Here is a 19360-nt window from a genome sequence, read left to right on the forward strand (position 1 = left end):
TGAAGTGAATCTGTTTGGCCTCTTCAGTTGTGACTTGACTCTGTGAGGCACTGCCTTATATCTGTCTGAAGGAGGAGCTCAATTGATGCTTTGCAATGACATCGTGCTGGGGGTGTTCGACATGTATGTTTATGGTGGAATGTTCAACAGTTACCATGGTAATCATACTCAAGAAAAAATACAAAATGGATTTAAACAGCACATTTTCAGGAGGCTGTGATTAATCTGAGTGTTCATGGTCCTGTTTAAGTGTTTGATTTTCAACTAAGAAGTGAGAGTGACTAACTGAAAAACTAATGATCGCTTAAGACGTGTGAAAACAACTTTAGTTGCAACTTTGTGCTGTTAAACAAGACCCTCTCAAATAACATTACAAAGTGTGGAGCAGTGCGCTTTGGCTGGTGTGATCCCAACAGTCACACTCTGGACTGCAGTAAATGGCCGGTCCGAGAGCTCTTGAAACAGGAGGTCTCAGAGCGGCTCCGCCCGCGCTCTGGAGCGGCTCTGCCCGCGCTCTGGAGCGGCTCCGCCCGCACTCATGAAAGTGCTTGGAAGTGGGACAAAAAAGCCCTCACATATCACACAGATCACATATATTTGTATGAATGGACACTGCAGAGCGTTCGTTTGACGAGGCAGTTTGGATCATTTTAATATCAGTGACAGTCTCCTGGTGAATGATGCGTGGTGTATGTGAACAAGACAGACCCAAAAATAAACAGAACTAAATCTAGTGCCACTGGTCGCTGCACAGAGCCACTAACATGTGTCAAAACGAGCATTTCTTCATGATCAGATTGTGTTAAAACAAAGTTCAGATTAAAGTCTGACTTGAGTAACTGAGCTTCAGACAGAGCTGAGCCTCCAGTTAGCCTCACACATCAAAGGAATGTTGATGACATCATCTGAAAAGTATCAATACACTGGAAATTAACACACCTAGTTGTTTACAATAAGAAGTATCTGTAGAACAGATATACAACTTTTGTCCAGTTGCAGAATTCAGTTTTCTTTTGCGATGGAGCCGACCTGAACCTCTGAGGGATTACACTTTCAATACTTAAACTGAACTTGAGGTTTGAGGTTTAAAATGATGTTTGTCCCAAGAAGGTTTTCTAAGTATCTAGACCCGAGCGTCAGCACCAGAGTCTGATGGAGTTTAAAACATAACACAGGAGGATGTTGAGTTACAGTGTTATTAATATCTGCCTGTGTTACATAACACTGTGTGTGTCTGTGCTCACACTCACACTGCTGCGAGCATGAGCTCTCACTGATACCTACAGCTTTATGTTTATTATATAAAGCCTCACTGGGTAAATTTTCTGGTGCAGGGTCTGCCACCCGATTGTCTCCATGGAGATGTTATTACTTTGGCTTGAATATTCCGCAGTATGGAAATAAGCCTGGTTATCACAATGGAGACATTAATGGTTAAAGCTAATAGTCAGATCTATGGAGAAGCAAGCATGCACATAGTGAGAATTTGTGTTTTTTGAGTTACAAAAAACTGTAATCAAATACATGTAAAGCTCGCCACACAGAGGATCATTTGGATGATTTAAGCCTTGATTTTCTTCTCCCAATGGTTCCTTGTGTGTGATTTTGATCCTCTCTGAGCTGCTCTTTCATATCGTAACCACAAAACATCACCACGGAAACAGCCAATAAAATAGAGCGTCAGGTGTAGACACAGATGCGCAAGATACAAACTCAGGAAATAATGGAAAGAATGATGCGACTTTATGACTCATCTATCGTAAAGTTTTAAAGTTAAACTGGAGCATTCTCATCCATATGATCCAGTAAAATTTGTCCCCAAATAATGACCCCTAGTCCACAAAACAGCACTATTATCCAGTTTGAAGCGTTCTTCAAAAGTAAAAAGGTGAGAGTAGATCCTCAGGTGTGTCTGTTTTCATCCACACAGAGGAACAACCTGCTGCTACAGTAAACATCACTCTACTTCCTGTGTCAATTATCAGCTACAAAAAGCATTTTCTGAACTATTGCACCACATTTCACAAATAATAATAATGCCATACTGTGGAACATTGCATGCAAAGAAGTAACATCTCTATGGCGACAAGCAGGTAGTGGACACACAGCCTTAGAAGTTACACAGTTATAGGTGGAAATCACAGGGGTGAGGACCCCCCTTACTGACTAATGTCCCCATCTCCCTTCTTTGTCCCCCTCTCCCCTTTTACTGTCCTCTCCTCTCTTACTGTCGCCCTCTCCTCTCTTACTGTCCCCCTCTCCTCTCTTACTGTCATCTCCTCTCTTACTGTCCTCTCCTCTCTTACTGTCCCCCTCTCCTTTCTTACTGTCCCCAATCCCCTCTTCCTGTCCTCCAGTTACTCAGCTTCACGGTTTGCCAAATATAATGTTTTAGACTTTGAAGAGTGAATATATATAACTCAATGTCGTAGGGATCCTGGAAAGGAAAGAGGGTCAGCTGTTACAAAACTTTAACCACCCTCGTGTCAGGCAAGTTTATAAGTTTTGGTTTATAAATTTAGAACACAATACCAGAGGGAAACCATGAATATGCGCTTGATAGATACAATATCTGAACTTGTAAGATTCTCGTGGACATTCTTCTGGACAGTCAGTAACAGCTGTTCTGAGATAAAACATCAAATGCTGCCAACCTTCGGTTCTTTGGCTTTAAATGTCTGCGTCAATAAACCAGTAAATATACTGAAAGAACAGCAGTACAGGTCACAACACAAGTCAAAACTGCACCAACAAATGGCACCACTCACATTTTAACCTCTGGATTTTAACATCTGCGGCCTGCACCAACAGCGCTGTGTATTTTCTTACCGGTAACAGAAGAGTTAAAGAAACAGTGTCTCCAATGCGGAACTTTTATAGTGTCTCTAAGCCAAAGTGTTGTGTTTAATAATCTTCACATTCAGTCACAGTCTGCTGTGTCCGTGCGTAAAGTTGTCTAGTACCAGTGTTCTGGTAAAAGCGTAATTCCCAGGTAAATGTGGTGTAGTATATCCATGTGCGTGTGCATAAAGATTCAGCCAAATTGGTCCTCGTAAAGTGCCATAATCATCCTCCTTCGCTCAGGTAACCCCATAGTAATATCGTTAAGTTATCAAAACTAAAAGCACGTGCTCTGCAGCGCTGCATTTGTTATTAATCGCCATAAGGAGAATACAAAAGTGAATCTTAAGCACGTGTATGTCCACGTGAGCTTCAGCTGTGCGGCTCTCGTTCATTTTGTCGTTGTCTCATTATTTTTGAGTTACAACTGAACAGACTTCACATAGTCTACATATTTTTAATAAAGAATTATAGTCATAACGTCATTAAAGCTTGAATAATATTTTTGCTTAATATTTGCCATTCATTTATGTAAAAAAAAAAAAAATTGGAATAAAAGTGAGATGTGCTTCTATGCAATCTTTAAATGGTTCTTTTTTATCAATAGTTACTTTTATATGTTATTGTGAATGTTAAACAAGCATCTGTTGTTCAGTTTGTTTTTAGAATAATATCTGTGGGAGAGAAATCTGGATTATGGGAGGCCTTAATGGGACACACTGGATTTTGTGTTTTGTTAAAGGGTGTTTAAAACATTTACCGCTTTGACGTTAGATATTTTTCTAAATCTAAAAAACAAAACAAAAAAAAAGCAGAAATTCTGACATGGAGTTGTTGTGGAGTTGTTATGTCATGTTTGCCCCTGTACTCTTGCACTTTTCAAGATGCAAGAAAAGTGATTCACTCTCACTGTGTTTCTCGGCGGTTTAAATTCTGCAAGTTTAAGATTTTTTTAAGTAACAGTTTATTTAAAAGGCTCTTCTGTGCAGTGTATAGTACTGTTATATATAGCAGCAGATTGGAGCTGATTTAGTCCAGATTTAGTCCTGGTTTAACCCATGTTTAGTCCATTTTTAGTCCTGGTTTAGTCCAGGTTTGGCCCACGGTTCGTCCTTATTTAGTCCTGGCTTAATCCATGTTTAATCCTGGTGTAGACCTGGTTTAGTCCATGTTTAATCCATGTTTAGTTCTCATTTAGTACTAGTTTAGTTCTTGTTTAGTCCTGGTTCATTCCATGTTTAGTCCATGATTAGTCCTCGTTTAGTCCTGGTTTAGTCCTGGTCTGAGGAGGAAGTCTGTAGTCCGACTTTACTAAACCTCTGCACCACACTGCCCTCTGCTGGACACAGGCACGTGGAGAGAAAGTCATAAGAGTTTGTATTGTAAGGATAGAAACACATACTGGTTTAGTCCTGGTTTAATCCCGGTTTAGTCCTGGTTTAGTCCTGGTTTAGTCCCGGTTTAGTCCCGGCTTGTCTCAGTCTGTGGATTATATCAGAGGCTCAGGAGCAGCAGCTGTCCGGGATTTAAACAATGAACAAAAGAAGAGAGAGAAAGGAATGAGAGGAGGTGAGTCACAATGAGAGAGAAAGAGAGAGAGAGAGAGAGAGAGAGAGAGAGGGAGGTAGATAAGGGGAGAGAAGTGAAGAAAAGAGGAGAGCAGGACAGTGAAAGAGATAAGGAAGAGAGGAAAGAAGGTAGAGGGATGGAGGGGAGAAACAGACAGGAGGGAATAAATGAAGGGGGAGAGAAGAAGGAAGTGAGAGAGCAGAGAGGAAGATGAGAGGGAGGGAGGTGAGAAGGAAGAGAGGGTAGAGGAGAGAGTGAAAGAAATGGAGTGAGGAGAACTAGAAGGAGTAGTAAGGGGGCATAAGAGAGGGATGAAGAAAAAAGATAGAGAGAGATGAAAGAGAGAAAGATGAGAGAGTGAAAGAAAAATGAAAGATGGAGAAAAGAGAAAGAACGGAGAAGAGAGAAATAGAAAGGAGAGAGATAGAAAGTGGGAAGGGGTTAGACAGAGCACTGGGTAGAGGGGAAAGATGGAGAAAAGAGGAGTAAAGGAGAAGAGAGTGAAATATGAGGGGGAGGAGAAAAGAGAATGCAGGTGGAGAGAAGAGAGAAGAAGGAAGAGATGACAAAAAGGGGGAGGAGAAGAGAGGCAAGTGAAGGAAAATGCAGTGAGGAAAGATAGGAGTAAGGAGGCGTAGGACAGGAATGAAGAAGGAAGAGAGAGGAGAGAGAAAGTATAGAGAGAGGGAGAGATGAAAGAGGAATGTGAGAGATGAAAGAGAGGGAGAAGAAAAAGAAAGGGGGTGGGAAAAAGAGAGAGAGGGACAAGAAGCGATGGTTAAACATGTGTGTGATTACAGATTAAACTAGATTAAAACTACTTCGGTCCACAGCCCCAACCAAGACACTACCACACTCACTCAAAACTCACTGAAACAAAAACTGACACAGAGTTCAGCGTTTTCTCTGTCAGTATAAATAAACAAAAGCAAGATTTTCTGCATAAATTATAAATATGTAACTTGTGTTTTTCAGGTGGCCATTATCGCTGGGAACTTTGAACTGGCCGAGCTCATCAAGAACCACAAGGAGAGCGATATCGGTGAGGGCGGACATTTTGAATTTCATATTTAAAACATTTAAAACAAGTGTGCGAGCTTGTTTCTGGGTAAAAAGGACAGTCAAAGGCTCAGTCTAAATACATTTTCCACACTTTCTTTTACATACTTTTTGGCCCACTTTTTGCACACTTTTTTTTTTTTTTTTGCAGATTTTTGTTTTTACGGCATCAAAATTCTGTTCTATTCTATTCTATTTTATTCTTTAATAATACTGTTCAAATAGTACTTTCTACTTACATGCTGGGTGAGTCTGTAATGAGACCATAGTAACAAAGCTCCGTCCTAACTTGGGACATCCAGCCACAGCCGCTCACTTGTATCATGTGTCTCTGAAATGCAAAAGACGTCTCCTCTCCAAAACTCCTGTATCATTCACAACTAAATATATCACTTCCATTACCTGAGATCAATAAGAGTTCAGTTCTTCTGTTGTTTCTGCACAACTCTACTGTTTCTCAATCCTCTGGGGTATTTTACATTCTGTCTGGGATCACATCATAGTTTTATTTCCTTTGACGCAGGGGTGGTGCCAGAGGTGGGTCTTGAGGGGGCACTGGTCTCCCCTAGAATGGCCATTTTCGTAGCACATCCAGTCTCGACCAAATATGTTCAAATATCAGCCGCAGATTCAAGGGGCTACAATAAAATAAAAAAATCCACATTAGGTTTTAGACTCTAGAGGCCGACCATTGTTAAAAGCCTCTAAATGAAAATGCTAAGTGAGCACCCCCATTGAAGACCTTACCCCCCTCAGCCCCCCTCAGCCTCCCTCAACCCCCCTCACCTCCTCCAACCAAAACTGTCTGGCCCCTTTTCCCCGACCAATCAGACCCAGGTGACATTATCCAACTATTATGACTCTCTTCATAACTGACTTTTACAATGGAGTTCCCCATGATCTCATTCAGAAAAGCACTTTGTCCAGTTTCTTTGTATTGTCCTGCATTTGAGGCTCAAGTGTTCAAAGAATCTCTGTTTTCAACCACCCCCTGTCCCCGCCCACTGGTCTGTACTAACATCTGATTCTGGGTGTTATGCTAAATGGACTTTATGGAACTTTTTACCATGTTATAATGTTTTTGCGGCATCAAAAACACGCTTCAAGAGGTTTTAGATGTCATTCATGCATGTTTGAGTAATCTAGCGATCTCTCCCAGATGCTAAGTGCAGTAGTAGAACTCTCTCACTCTCTCTGTGTTTTGATGTCACTCTGAAGGGGGAGGGACATTTTCAAAACAATGAAATGTGTTAGCAGTTAATACTCGCTCTTTAAGATCAAATGTCTGTCTGTTCTGCAGTTCTGAACAGGAAGTCACTCGTCCTGTTTCTGTTGTTACGCCGTTTTAGATCAATATTGCAGTTTACAATGAGCTAAATGTGAAATAATGATCTACACATGGGGTTTATCTCTAAGACCCAGAAAAAATGTGTTCTTTAACTGCCCCTGTAGAACACTACAGCCATGTTGTATTCCTTCCCTCTCCTTCTCTCTCGCCTCCTCTTTTTTCCTTCTCATCCTTCCATGCTCCCACCTTCTCACTCTTTTTTGCTGTCTCTCTCCTCCTCCCTCCCGCTCTTTCTCTATCTCTCCCTCTCTTCCTCCTCCTCTCTCCTTCCCTTTCTCTCTCTCCTCCCCCTTCCTCTCCCTCTCTCTCGCACTCTCCTCCCTCCACCTCCTCTCTCTCCCTCGCTCTCTCTCATTCCTCCCTTTTCTCATCTCCTCTTCTCCCTCCCTCTCCCTCTTTCCTCCTCCTCTCCTCCTCTTCTCTCCTCCTCATCCCTCCTGCTCTTTCTCTCTCTCCCTTCCTGTCCTCCTCCTCCGCTCTCCCTCTCTCTTCCTCCTCCTCTCTCCTTCCTCTTTCTTCCCCCTTCCTCTCCCTCTCTCTCGCTCTCCTCCCGTCCACCTCCTCTCTTTCCATCGCTCTCTCATTCCCCCCTCTTCTCCCTCTCTTCCCTCTTTCGTCCTCCTCTCTCCATTTCTCTTCCTCCTCCTCTCTCCTGACCTTTTTCTCTTCTCCCCCTTCCTCCTTCTCTCTCTCTCCTCCCCTCCACCTCCTTTCTCTCCCTCGCTTTCTCTCATCTCCTCTTCTCTCTCCTTCTTCCTCTTTCCTCCTGCTCTCCTCTTCTCTCTTCCTCCTTCCTCTTGCTCTCCTTCACTCTCTCAGTTCCCCTCTTCTCTCCTCCCTCTCCCTCTCTCCACCTTATCTTCTCTCTTCCTCTCTCTCTCCTTCAATCTCTCTTAATTCCTCTCTTCTCCCGTTCTTCTCTCTCCTCTCTCTCTCTCCCTCTCTCTTTCTCTGATCGCTCTGAACTCGTCCGCTCTAATCCAGGTCAAAGGTCGTGTTAAATCCACACAAGACTGATCAATGCCGCGGCCTTGGAGCTCGCTGCTGATTGGTCGGTTTGCGTCACCTGTCTGTGTGCTGCTTCCTGATTGGTTGATTAGGGGACCAGAGTTGATTGAGCTGTGATTGTTTGACCACAGCGTACAGTTCTAATCTGCATTTAATACAAGGATCCCTGTGTGTCAGATGCCCTCCCACGCTCCCGTATCCCTGTGTGGAAGAGACAGGATAACCACTCTGCCACAGTAACACAGGTAGAACATGCACATTTTAAACTGTATTTTTTTAACCATTATTTCACCAAGATAATTACAGTTTAATCAATGGCCACAAGCTCAGAGTATTAACAGAGGTACATGGTAATAGTATTAGTAGTACAAAGCAGTAGTGGTAGTAGTAGTTTGTAATAATCTTGTATGTGAGCAGATTACATAACACCGCAGAAAATGAGAACGATAAAAAAAATCTAATCTGAAACATAATCCCAACATTGTGTGTGCGACTGTGGAAGAGGAGGCTGCAGAGCACGAAGTTTACCCCCCAAAAAAGTACCCGAGACAGAAGAGCAGAGTCAGAGGAGCAGACCCAGAGGAGCAGAGTCAGAGGAGCAGAGTCAGAGGAGCAGAGTCAGAGGAGCAGAGCCAGAGGAGTAGAGTCAGAGGAGCAGAGTCAGAGGAGCAGAGCCAGAGGAGCAGACACAGAGGAGCAGAGCCAGAGGAGCAGAGCCAGAGGAGCAGAGCCAGAGGAGCAGAGCCAGAGGAGCAGAGCCAGAGGAGCAGAGCCAGAGGAGCAGACACAGAGGAGCAGAGCCAGAGGAGCAGACACAGAGGAGCAGACACAGAGGAGCAGACACAGAGGAGCAGACAGGAGCAGATGATGGACAGCTCTCAGAGTGTGAAATGGCCTGGACTGGTTGTGTCTGTTGGAGATGGGATCAGCGTGCTGCAGAGGTGGGTCTGTGCCTCCTCTTCCCGCTCTATTCTCTCCTCCTTCCTCATCCTCCTCATCCTCCCCATCCTCCCCTCCATCCTCTTCTTCCTCATCCCTCTCTCACCCCTCCTTTATCATCCTCTTCTCCTCCTCTCTTGTCACCCTCTCCCTTGTTTTACTGCTGACTTTTGGATGACATCATAAGATTCTATAGGTCAATAATATTCAAAGAGGTTTTTTATTTTTATTTCTATGGAGTAACTGATAACACAACATATTTAGATCACCTTTTTATTGTTTTGAAAATGCTCTGAGTCGCCCCTCCCTTTGCTCTCTGTGCTAACGGCTGATTCCACATCATGCAGCTCCTCTGTGTCCGACTCAGACTCTGTGGACGTGTTTCATCTCCTCACGTCGCTGTGTTCAGGCCTGTGAAGTAAAAGACCAAAATAGTATTTATCCAAAACAGGAGCAGATCACTCTTTAGCTCAGTTTACAGTATTCTGCTCCTCCTTAGGGGAATTAGACATTAAACTGTTCAATACAAGTTTTCACATCACTCTGTAGTGTATGTAGTGACATAATGTGAAAGTTAACAATCACTGAACCCAACTATCAAAACAACAACTTCTATTATAAGTATTTTTTTAAATCTAGATGTAGTTCAGGTTCTTTTTCCTGTTTGGAGCGTTCTGACTGTGACGATTGATCTGGACAGAGAAGAAAATAGACTTGGTCCATTATTTTGTGAGAGGAGGACGGAGCAGCGGCACATACACGAGATGTGGGACAGCTCATTCACTACAACAGGTGCAGGTACAGTGTGTGGTGCAATGAAGATGTGGAATCAGCCTGTAAGCCACTCCCCTTCACAGCGACTTCATAACTCAATGTTGTTGCTGTTGCATTGTGATTAGATTAGTGATTTATGTTTAATAATAGAATTCTGTTCAAAGTTCACATTTTAAACACGTCCAGAAGAACTGTCAAAAAGACTGAAATCTGAACACACAAACTAAGACAAGAATCACATTTCAGAACATGTTTGTACAGATCTAAACTACAGGGTGAGACATTTTTATGGAGAGGAAGACAGGAGTGTTTTTTTGTGGAGGAAATGATGGAACGTCAGAAGTTGCAGTCTTTTTGGTGCAGATTTGAGAGTGTCTTGCTCAAGGACACAACCGCACGTGTACTTCACACAGGTGATAAAGGTCATGACTGCTCCCTGCTCTCTCCTGAGCTTTATGTCAGTCAATCTAAAATGAGCTCGAAATATTTTGAAAGATTTCTCCTCTCTTTTTCCTTTCCTCCTCCTCTCCTCCCTCTCTTATTGTTGTAGGATTTAGTGTTTATGTCGTGTCCCCTTCCTCCCTCCTCTCCTCCGTATGTTCTTGTACTTTTCACATGCTTCTCTCCCCTGATCTCATCTTCCCTCTCCTCTTTCTCACCTCTTCTCTTCTCTCTCTCCTCTGCTCCCCTCTTTCCTCTCTTCTACTTTTGCGTTGGAAGATTTGGCGATCCTCTCTCCTCTTCTCCCCTCTCTCCCCTCTCCTTTTCTCTCTCCTCTTTCCTCCTCTCTTCCTCTCTCCTCCTCTCCCTTCTCTCTCTTCCTCTTCCTACTGTCCTCATTCTCCTCTCCTCCACTCTCTTCTCCTCTCTCTCTACCTCTCTTCTCCTCCTCTCTGCCCCTCCACACCTCTCCTTCCTCTCTTGTACTTTTGCGTTTGGTGGCCCTGTCTCTCCCCTCCTTTCTTCTTCTCTCCTCTTCCCTCTCCCTCTCCCCTCTCTTTCTCTCTGCCTCTCTATCTCTGCTCCTCTCCTCTCCCCCTTTCACTATCACTCTCCCTCCCTCCCTCTCTTTCATCTCTGCTCCTCTGCTCTCCCCCTCTTTCACTTTCTCTTGTGCTCTCTCTCTTTCTCTCTATCTTTGCTCCTCTCTTCACTCTCTCTCACGCTCTTTCTCTCTATCTCTGCTCCTCTCCTGTCCTCTCCCACCTTATGTCTCTCTCTCTCATTCCTCCTCTCCTCCCTTCACTCTCCCTCACTCTCTCTCTCTTTCTCTCTATCTCTGCTCCTCTCCCACCTTAACTCTCTCTCTCTCTATCTCTGCCCCCTTCTCTCTTCTCTCTCTCTCTCGCTCTTTCTCTCTATCTCTGCTCCTCTCCCACCTTAACTCTCTCTCTCTCTATCTCTGCCCCCTTCTCTCTTCTCTCTCTCTCTCGCTCTTTCTCTCTATCTCTGCTCCTCTCCCACCTTAACGCTCTCTCTCATTCCTCCTCTCCTCCATTTGAGGATTTGGTGTTTATCTCGCGGCCCCAGCGTTCGTCCTCTGTCCATCATTCTTAGCCCAGCTTAAAGTCTCTCTCACTCTGTCTCTCTTTTGTCCTGCGGCAGAACTCATCTCAAATAAAAAACTCACTAAGAAAACTCCAAACCTCGTCATTGTCCCAAAGATTCCGGCTCCTGAAGCGCGGCCGGAGCATTGTCTCGGAATAATTACAAACACCCAGGGAATGATGTTTGCGGCGGCCATTTTGGAGGCTGTGTCTATGATTAGAAATGCAAATGTAAAGCTAATATTTAACACACAGGAGCCTAATGATGAGTGTGTTTTAATTGGCTGTGTAAGCTCTGTTTACTTCTACGAGGAGAACAGCCAAAGAGCACTTTATTTTCTGTGGTGTTGCATCGTTTTAAATATAAAATCTAGTATATATATTTTTCTCTTCAAACTAGTAGTTGTACTGGTAGTAGGCTACTTGTATTAAAAAGAGGGTATTTTACTTCTATGGGGTATTAACTGCAAACACATAACATATTTAGATCACCATGTTTCCTTTTATTGTTTTAAAAATGCTGTATTCACCCAAAACGACATATTAACCATAGAATGTACGTCACTGACACTTAGCTCCTATAATTCTTAACTAATATATTCTTAACTTATACTTATACTCACCAAATTTCAGCAGTAGGTAAACTCAACCTTCCGACATTTTTGACAATATATACAGTTATAATTGTTCACTTACACTTGAAACTACTATTTAAACTAGGGGAAGTAAAAATGACCTAAAAATAATGTTTTTTAAGTGTCCACCATTTTCATTTTTGCACTGAACAGCCCGGTCCAACACACTTTGCATAACATCTGAAAGCATTTCCGGGCTTATTTCTTTTATTTGATCCTCGATATTATGTTTTAAGTTGTTTATTGTCTGACGTTTATTCACAAACACCTTTTCTTTAACATAGCCCCACAGGAAGAAATCAGGACTAGTCAGGTCTGTGGAGGCAAGTCTTTGAAAAGTTTTTGAATGTGACTCAAAGTACCACTGTACAATGAGGGTTTGTTCCTTGGTGTTATATTTGCTCATATTAATGTCAGAAGGGTAGTTTTAAATGCTCTGAAAAAATAAAAGAAAGATATTTAGAAATTTAGTTTTTTTTTCAACTGTATATATAAATGGACATAGCTAATCTACTAGCTGCTGTGTGATCATGAGCGCACTTCCGGCTCCATCGACTCTGGCTCCAATTCACTTTACATTGAAAAATTGTCACCTCTATCTCTGTAACTGCTGCTGTCAGACTCGTCATTTTGGTCTTAAAATGTTTGTATTAACCCACTCTACATAATCCTTATATTTAAATTTTGATATTGTGTCTGTAAATCAAGATATGAGCGACAAATCAAGTGCCTTCTTTCCCTGAGGTCGTTCCTGCTAGTGTTAGCAACAGGTTTTATAGACAGCATTGCTAAAAGCCCGCTCCCTGCTAAACCAGCGGTGCAGGCGGGAAGGGGCGTGACCTTCCACAGCCTCGCACTGGATTGGCTCTTTTGTTGCTACGATACTCACAGTTGGAATTCCAGATATGGAACTTGACTCCAAATTCGCCCCTATTGAGCTTATTCCGCCCACTTTCCATAAACTTAACTGCACTTTCTTTTTGTTGGCACTTCCAGTTAGGTGATAATCCCATTAACTTCAATGCAGAATTTGGGAAAGGTTTTGCTGCTAAAATATGATATAAAGTAGTGTTCTTTTTTACACAGTTTATGAATATAACATGTTTTATAAGTTTCACTTTAGTTTTTGACCCTCTGAGCCCCCCCTGCTTTTGCTTCGCATGCTAAGTCACTCCCCCTTCAGAGCGCTATCACAACACAATCAACGTGCTAATTAAAATACAGCACAAAACATCAGGTTTGTGAAGTTATAGTGTATTGTTTTGTGCCATGTTTTTGTATATTTATGGAGAATTGTCATGTGGGAGCATGGGAGATCGCTAGATTACTGAAACATGCATGGATGACATCTAAAACCTCTTCAGGCATGAGACAACGTTATACCATTCTAGCAAACTCAAAAAAGTCCGTTTTGCATAAGACCTCTCGTTAACAGTGGTACTATCTGTCCTCGACCTTTTGTGTTTGTGTACAGTGAATATTGTATTTACCCTGAAACCAAAAAGTGCAAAAGTCAAAACAACTCAAATCAAGTCCTTCAAACTTCCACTTCCCACTCTCCTCAGTCAGATTCAGAATTCCAGACTCAAGATTCCTCGCAAACATAAACAGTGTTATGTAATTCGTGGTGTAAATGAGCGGATTATTGTCGCCACGTTACGGTGTGGTGGGGGTGCGGATCCATCCCAGAGCGTTACCATGGAAACAGCCCTCATGCTCGGCTCCCATGGGCCCTGCTCCCAAGCTTCATTCCCACATCCCGCTCTAGTCCTGGTTTAATCCTGCGGTAGTCCTGATTTAGTACTGGTCTAATCCCGCTGTAGTCCTGGTTTAGTCCTAGTTTATCCCGCTGTAGTCCTAGTTTAGTCCTTGTTTGGTCTTGGGATAGTCACGTTATAGTCCCGCTCTAGTCCTGGTTAGTCCTAGTTTAGTTCTGGATTAGTCTTGTTGTGATTTAGTCTGATTTAGTCCAACCTTAATCCCACTTTAGTCCTGGTTTAGACCTGGTTTAGTCTTGGTTTAGTCCTAGTTTTGTCCTGGTCCAGTTTTGGTTTAGCCGTGTTGTAGTCCTGATTTAGTTCCACTTTAATCACACTTGTGTAGACCTGTTTTAGTCCTAGTTTAGTCTTGGCTCAGTCCTGCTTTAATCCTGGTTTAGTTCTGGTTCAGTCCTGGTTCAGTCTTGGTTCAGTCCTTGTTCAGTTCTGTTTCAGTCCTGCTTCAGTCCTGTCTCAGTCGTCTTTACAACTGAGTGAATAGTCTCCGTTATATGAACATGTGTCTTGTCTTTTGTTTTTCTATAAAGAATCCTATTTCTGCTCTAATCATTATTCTCATAATTCTCACATTCAGATCTGAGGACTTGAGATGGTCCAAGCTCAAGGATTTATAGAAGACTCCAGAACCTCTTCAAACTTTGGACAATTCTCGCATTATAAACCTTTACATAGTTCATTTCTAATTAGTCTCATTGATCACAGAGACGAGATAATTCCTTTGCTTCCTCCTCTTGTATTTATCATTGCCTTTGACGTAACAAAACTGGTGATTTCAGACTGTAGAATGTGATGATGCCATACTCTCAGACATAGATTTCTACTGACTACACTGCACTTTACTATGGAATATCCAAAACCAGGACTAAAGCAGAGGACTAAAGGACTAAACCCCATTTTTTTCTGTACCAGTATTATCTTAAAGATGAGACAATGTTCCACAGTTTTTCATGTTTGATGTGTTAGCAGCTGATAAAAATACCCTCCCTTTAATGCCATGAGGAACATTCTACGCAAATTGATAGCAGGTTAAGCTTACTCTCCTCCAGAAAGGTTTCACAGTGCAACTTTAAGCCCAAGATAAGCTCTGTGCCTCAAACGGTCCCACTTTTCTAATATTACACCTTTTGTGTTTTGTGTTTGTTTATCTGTTTGTTTATGTGTTTGCTGTTTGTGCAGCTGGACGTCTTCATGTGAAAAATGAAACGCAAAAGAGCCTTTGTTCTGTGTCTAACGTTTAAGTGAGAATTACACGCCTACAACAAAGATATACTGGACTGTATGCAGATATAAAACCAGGACTAAAGCAGGACTGAACCAGGACTGAACCAGGACTGAACCAGGACTGAACCAGGACTAAAGCAGGACTGAACCAGGACTGAACCAGGACTGAACCAGGACTGAACCAGGACTAAAGCAGGACTGAACCAGGACTGAACCAGGACTGAACCAGGACTGAAACAGGACTAAAGCAGGACTGAACCAGGACTGAACCAGGACTGAACCAGGACTGAACCAGGACTGAACCAGGACTAAAGCAGGACTGAACCAGGACTAAATTAGGACCAAACCAGGACTGAACCAGGACCAAAACAGGGCTAAATTAGGACTGAACCAGGACTGAACCAGGACTGAACCAGGACTGAACCAGGACTAAATTAGGACCAAATCAGGACTGAACCAGGACCAAAACAGGGCTAAATTAGGACTAAACCAGGACTGAACAAGGACTGAAACAGGACTGAAACAGGACTAAAGCAGGACTAAACCAGAACTAAACCAGGACTGAACCAGGACTAAACCAAGACTGAACTAGGACAGAGCGAGGACTGAACCAGGACTAAAAAAAGGCTAAACCATTGAACCTGGTATAGTCTTTGTATAATAGGGTGAATACATTTAAACAGTATTAATTTGACTGCCTCCCAAATGCACCTCATAGTATTTGTTTTCTTAGCATCGGCTTTATCCCTGGTCATTTTGATTTAAAACCACGCGCTTTTCAATATTTTAACATTTTGAACGGAGTAGATTCATGTAAGCTCCTCCAAACCCCTGTGTGCGCGCAGATAAAATAACATGAGCCTTATAATCGAGCCTAACCTTCCGCAAATCGCTTTTTAATCTGAGCGCACCAGGACTCATTTAGCGCGCCCGTTTTACGACCAATTACACCGCGCGGGACTCGACTGGCTCCGGAGTGCGCGCGTTTTCTCTCTCTCCGCGGTGACATCACACTCCCCTGTCTCTCTCCTTCTATCTCTCTCCTCTCCTTCTCTCTTTCTCTCTCCCTCCTCCTCTCTTCCTTCTCTCTTCCTCGTCAATGTGCCAGTTCGCGTGTGGCAGCGTCGGTCGGGGCTGGCGCTGCTTTGACACGCGGCAGAGACGAGCGGTGGAAGCGGCAGGAGCGTGTCCGTGTCCCGCGCTCTGCTCCCCCGGATAAAAACAAACAAAAAAAAACAAAAAACAACAACACCGCGGAGCCACCATGAAGTCCATCATCAATGCCTTAAAGAAGGAAGGTAGGCGCTTTACGCGAGCTTTACGCGCGGTGCTGCTGGACTCAATTATGCGCGGTGTGAAGCGGAGAGGAGCGTTTTAGGAGCGTTTTAGGAGCGCAGAGGAGCGGAGCGGTTTTTAGGTCAGAAGCAGAGGACACCCACACGGTCCGGTACCGCGCGCTACTGTACCGAGCCCGGGCTATTTTAAAAACCGGGGTTAAACCAGATCTAAACCAGGACTAAACCAGGAGAGTCGCGGAACACCGGAGCATCGCAATTACGCGCTCATTAGAAGTGTCAGTAATGAGAAGACTGACATTTAACCTGTAAAGAGATCCGCTCTAGTCCTGGCTTAGCCCTGGTTTAGTCCTGGCTTAGCTCTGGTTTAGACCTGGTTTAGACCTGGTTTAGACCTGGGTTAGTCTTAGTTTAGACCTGCTTTCGTTTTTCTTTCTAGCTTAGTCCTGCTTTAGATCTGCTTTAGATCTGGTTTAGTGCTGCTCTAGTTCTGCTTTAGACCTGCTTTAGTCCCCTGTTTAGTCCTGGCTTAGTCCTGGTTTAGACCTGTTTTAGTCCTGGTTTAGACCTGGGTCAATCTTAGTTTGGACCTGCTTTAGTCTTTTTTCTGCCTTACACTTGGTTTAGTCTAAAGCTACTCCTGGTTTATACTTGCTTTAGTCCTGTTTTTGACATGGTTTCTTGCTTTAGTCTTTGTCCTTGTTTGGTCCTGGTTTAGTCCTGGTTTAGTCTTGCTTTCGTCCTGCTTTAGTCCTCCTTTAGTCCTGGTTTAGACCTTCTTCAGTCTTAATTCCTGCTCTAGTTCTGCTTTAGTCCTTGTGTAGACCTGTGTTACACCAGTTTTTAGACCTGTTTTTGTCTTAAATCCTGGTTTAGTCCTAGTTCAGACCTGCTTTAGCCCTGGTATAGACTTGCTTTTAGTGTTTGCTTCTAGTTTAGTCCTGATCCTGGTTTAGTCCTGTTTTTGTCCTGGTTTTATACTCACAGTAGTACTAACAGTCACAGAAGCAGTAGCAGTTGTAGTAGGAGTAGTAGTAGTGGAGTAGTAGTTGTTGTAGTAGTATTAGCAGTAGCAGTAGCAGTAGCAGCAGCAGTAGTAGTTGCAGTAGTAACAGCAGTAGTACTAATAGTAGTAGCAGTTCTAATAGCAGTAGTAGTACAGTTGTATAGTCACAGGTGAGGTTCAAGTTAATTCGATCACGTTAATGAAGTATCAGTGATGTCGTCTCGTTAGAGTCGTCCTGTCCCTCAGAGCAGACAAACAAACCACATGTGAGGACTATGTGAACTGCAGAACAGGGCAAAAGTACAACATTCTGTCTTGGCATATTTATATTTGCTTAATAATGAGTAGATTTCAGACGTGTTCAAGCAGCTTCTGATTGATCATAACAAGCTGTTTGAATGTTGCTACATATTACAGACATGTTATACAGAAAATACAAATATGAAATCACTGCAAAAAGAGTGGATAAAAAAAAGAAAAAAAGTGTATATTTCCAAATAAGAACACATTTTTTTTAGTTAGTTTTTCAATCATTTCACATTTGTCTATATGGGGTATTAACCGTGAACACATAACATATTTAGATCACCATGTTTCCTTTTATTGTTTTGAAAATGCTGTAATTGCCCAAAACCATGGAGTAACATGTTTTATAAGTTTCACTTTTGTTTTTGATGCTCAGTGCACCTCCTGCCTTTGCTCTCCGTGCAACGTCAATCCTATTTCAGAGCGTAATCACAACACAATCAGCGTGTATCCTGCTAATGAAACTACTGCACATCACATCAGGTTTGAGAAGTTGTAGTGTACAGTTTTGTATCGTGTTTTTGTACCTTTATGGAGAATTGTCATGTGGGAGCATGGGTGATATAGGCTCGTGGGCAGGGCCTTTTACTAACCATAAGGAGGGTTCGAACAAGGCCCTGCAGAGATCGCTAGATTACTCAAACATGCACGGATGACATCTAAATCCGTGCATTTTTCTGTTGGATTGACAAAATATCTTCTAATTACCGTTAACAGAATCCTCCAAAACGATCATGTTGTGACTATGGCCCAGCCCTGGTTCAGATTGGACAGACTTTGAGCTGAAGATGAAACGTGAGATATTATAAGGACCTCAGGCTTCATTTAATAATTAAAGATAATTATGATAAGGATTAAACCTCACAGAGCGGAACGGAGGAGCAGGAGCACACTGGAAACGCTTCAGTGAGCCTTCAGAATAACAGGGATTTAACACTGTATGAGGAAACGACGAGGACGCAACATCTGATTTAGAATTTAAAGTGAATGTGAAGGACAAAACATTAAATAATGCACAAAACATGGTATTTTCAAACAGACACAAAAATGAGACTAAATCACATCTGAAGGAGCTGCAAGAAACACAAATGTTCAAATCATTTCATATCGTCAACATAAAGCTCAGGTCACTTGTAGACTCACAGAGGGAAGAGGAACCACAGCTAAGAGTACTGTAAGAGTACTGTTATGCTGTACAGTATATTACTCAAGGAAGAGTATTGTTACACTGTAGAAAAAAAAAAAAATACTCAAGGACTTGACATTTGGCGGTGCATTGTGGAGGCAGTTTAAATTAGGCTAAAACAATAGCTGCTCTTAAGTTTAGACATATAGGGTCCTTTTTAAAGACCAGTTTAGTCCTGATCTAGACTTGGTTTGGTCCTGGTTTAGTCCTGGTTTAGTCCCGGTTTAGTCCCGGTTTAGTCCTGGTTTGGTCCTTGTTTAGTCCTTATGTAGCCCTGGTTTAGTCTTGGTTTAGTCCTGGTTTAGTCCTGGTCTAGCTCTGGTTTAGTCCTGGTCTAGCTCTGGTTTAGTCCTGGTTTAGTCCTTATGTAGTCATAGTTTAGTCCTGGTTTAGTCCTTATGTAGACCTAGTTTAGTCCTGGTTTAGTCCTGGTCTAGCTCTGGTTTAGTCCTGGTCTAGCTCTGGTTTAGTCCTTATGTAGACCTAGTTTAGTCCTGGTTTAGTCCTGGTTTAGTCCTGGTCTAGTCCTGGTCTAGTTCTGGTTTAGTCCTGGTTTAGTCCTTATGTAGTCCTAGTTTAGTCCTGGTTTAGTCCTTATTTAGTCCTGGTCTACTTCTGGTTTAGTCCTGGTTTAGTCCTTGTTTAGTACTGGTTTTGTTCTGGTTTAATCCTGGTTTAGTCCTGGTCTAGTTTTTGTCCTGGTTTAGTCCTTATGTAGTCCTAGTTTAGTCCTAGTTTAGTCCTGGTTTACTCCTGGTTTAGTCCTGGTTTAGTCCTTATGTAGTCCTAGTTTAGTCCTGGTTTAGTCCTGGTTTAGTCCTTATGTAGTCCTAGTTTAGTCCTGGTTT

General features: G+C 42.7%; 1 protein-coding gene across 1 annotated transcript in view; it reads left to right on the forward strand.

Moving 5' to 3' along the window:
- shank2b (SH3 and multiple ankyrin repeat domains 2b) overlaps window positions 1-19360 on the forward strand; it is a 130745-nt gene that overhangs the window by 39531 nt on the left and 71854 nt on the right. The window contains exon 11 of the mRNA XM_055229816.1: window positions 5386-5452. Within this exon, the coding sequence (XP_055085791.1) occupies window positions 5386-5452 (67 nt within the window). The remainder of the gene's footprint in view (window positions 1-5385; window positions 5453-19360) is intronic.

The sequence above is a fragment of the Periophthalmus magnuspinnatus genome, chromosome 3 (assembly GCF_009829125.3).
Source record: "Periophthalmus magnuspinnatus isolate fPerMag1 chromosome 3, fPerMag1.2.pri, whole genome shotgun sequence".
Classification (NCBI taxonomy): Eukaryota; Metazoa; Chordata; class Actinopteri; order Gobiiformes; family Gobiidae; genus Periophthalmus; species Periophthalmus magnuspinnatus.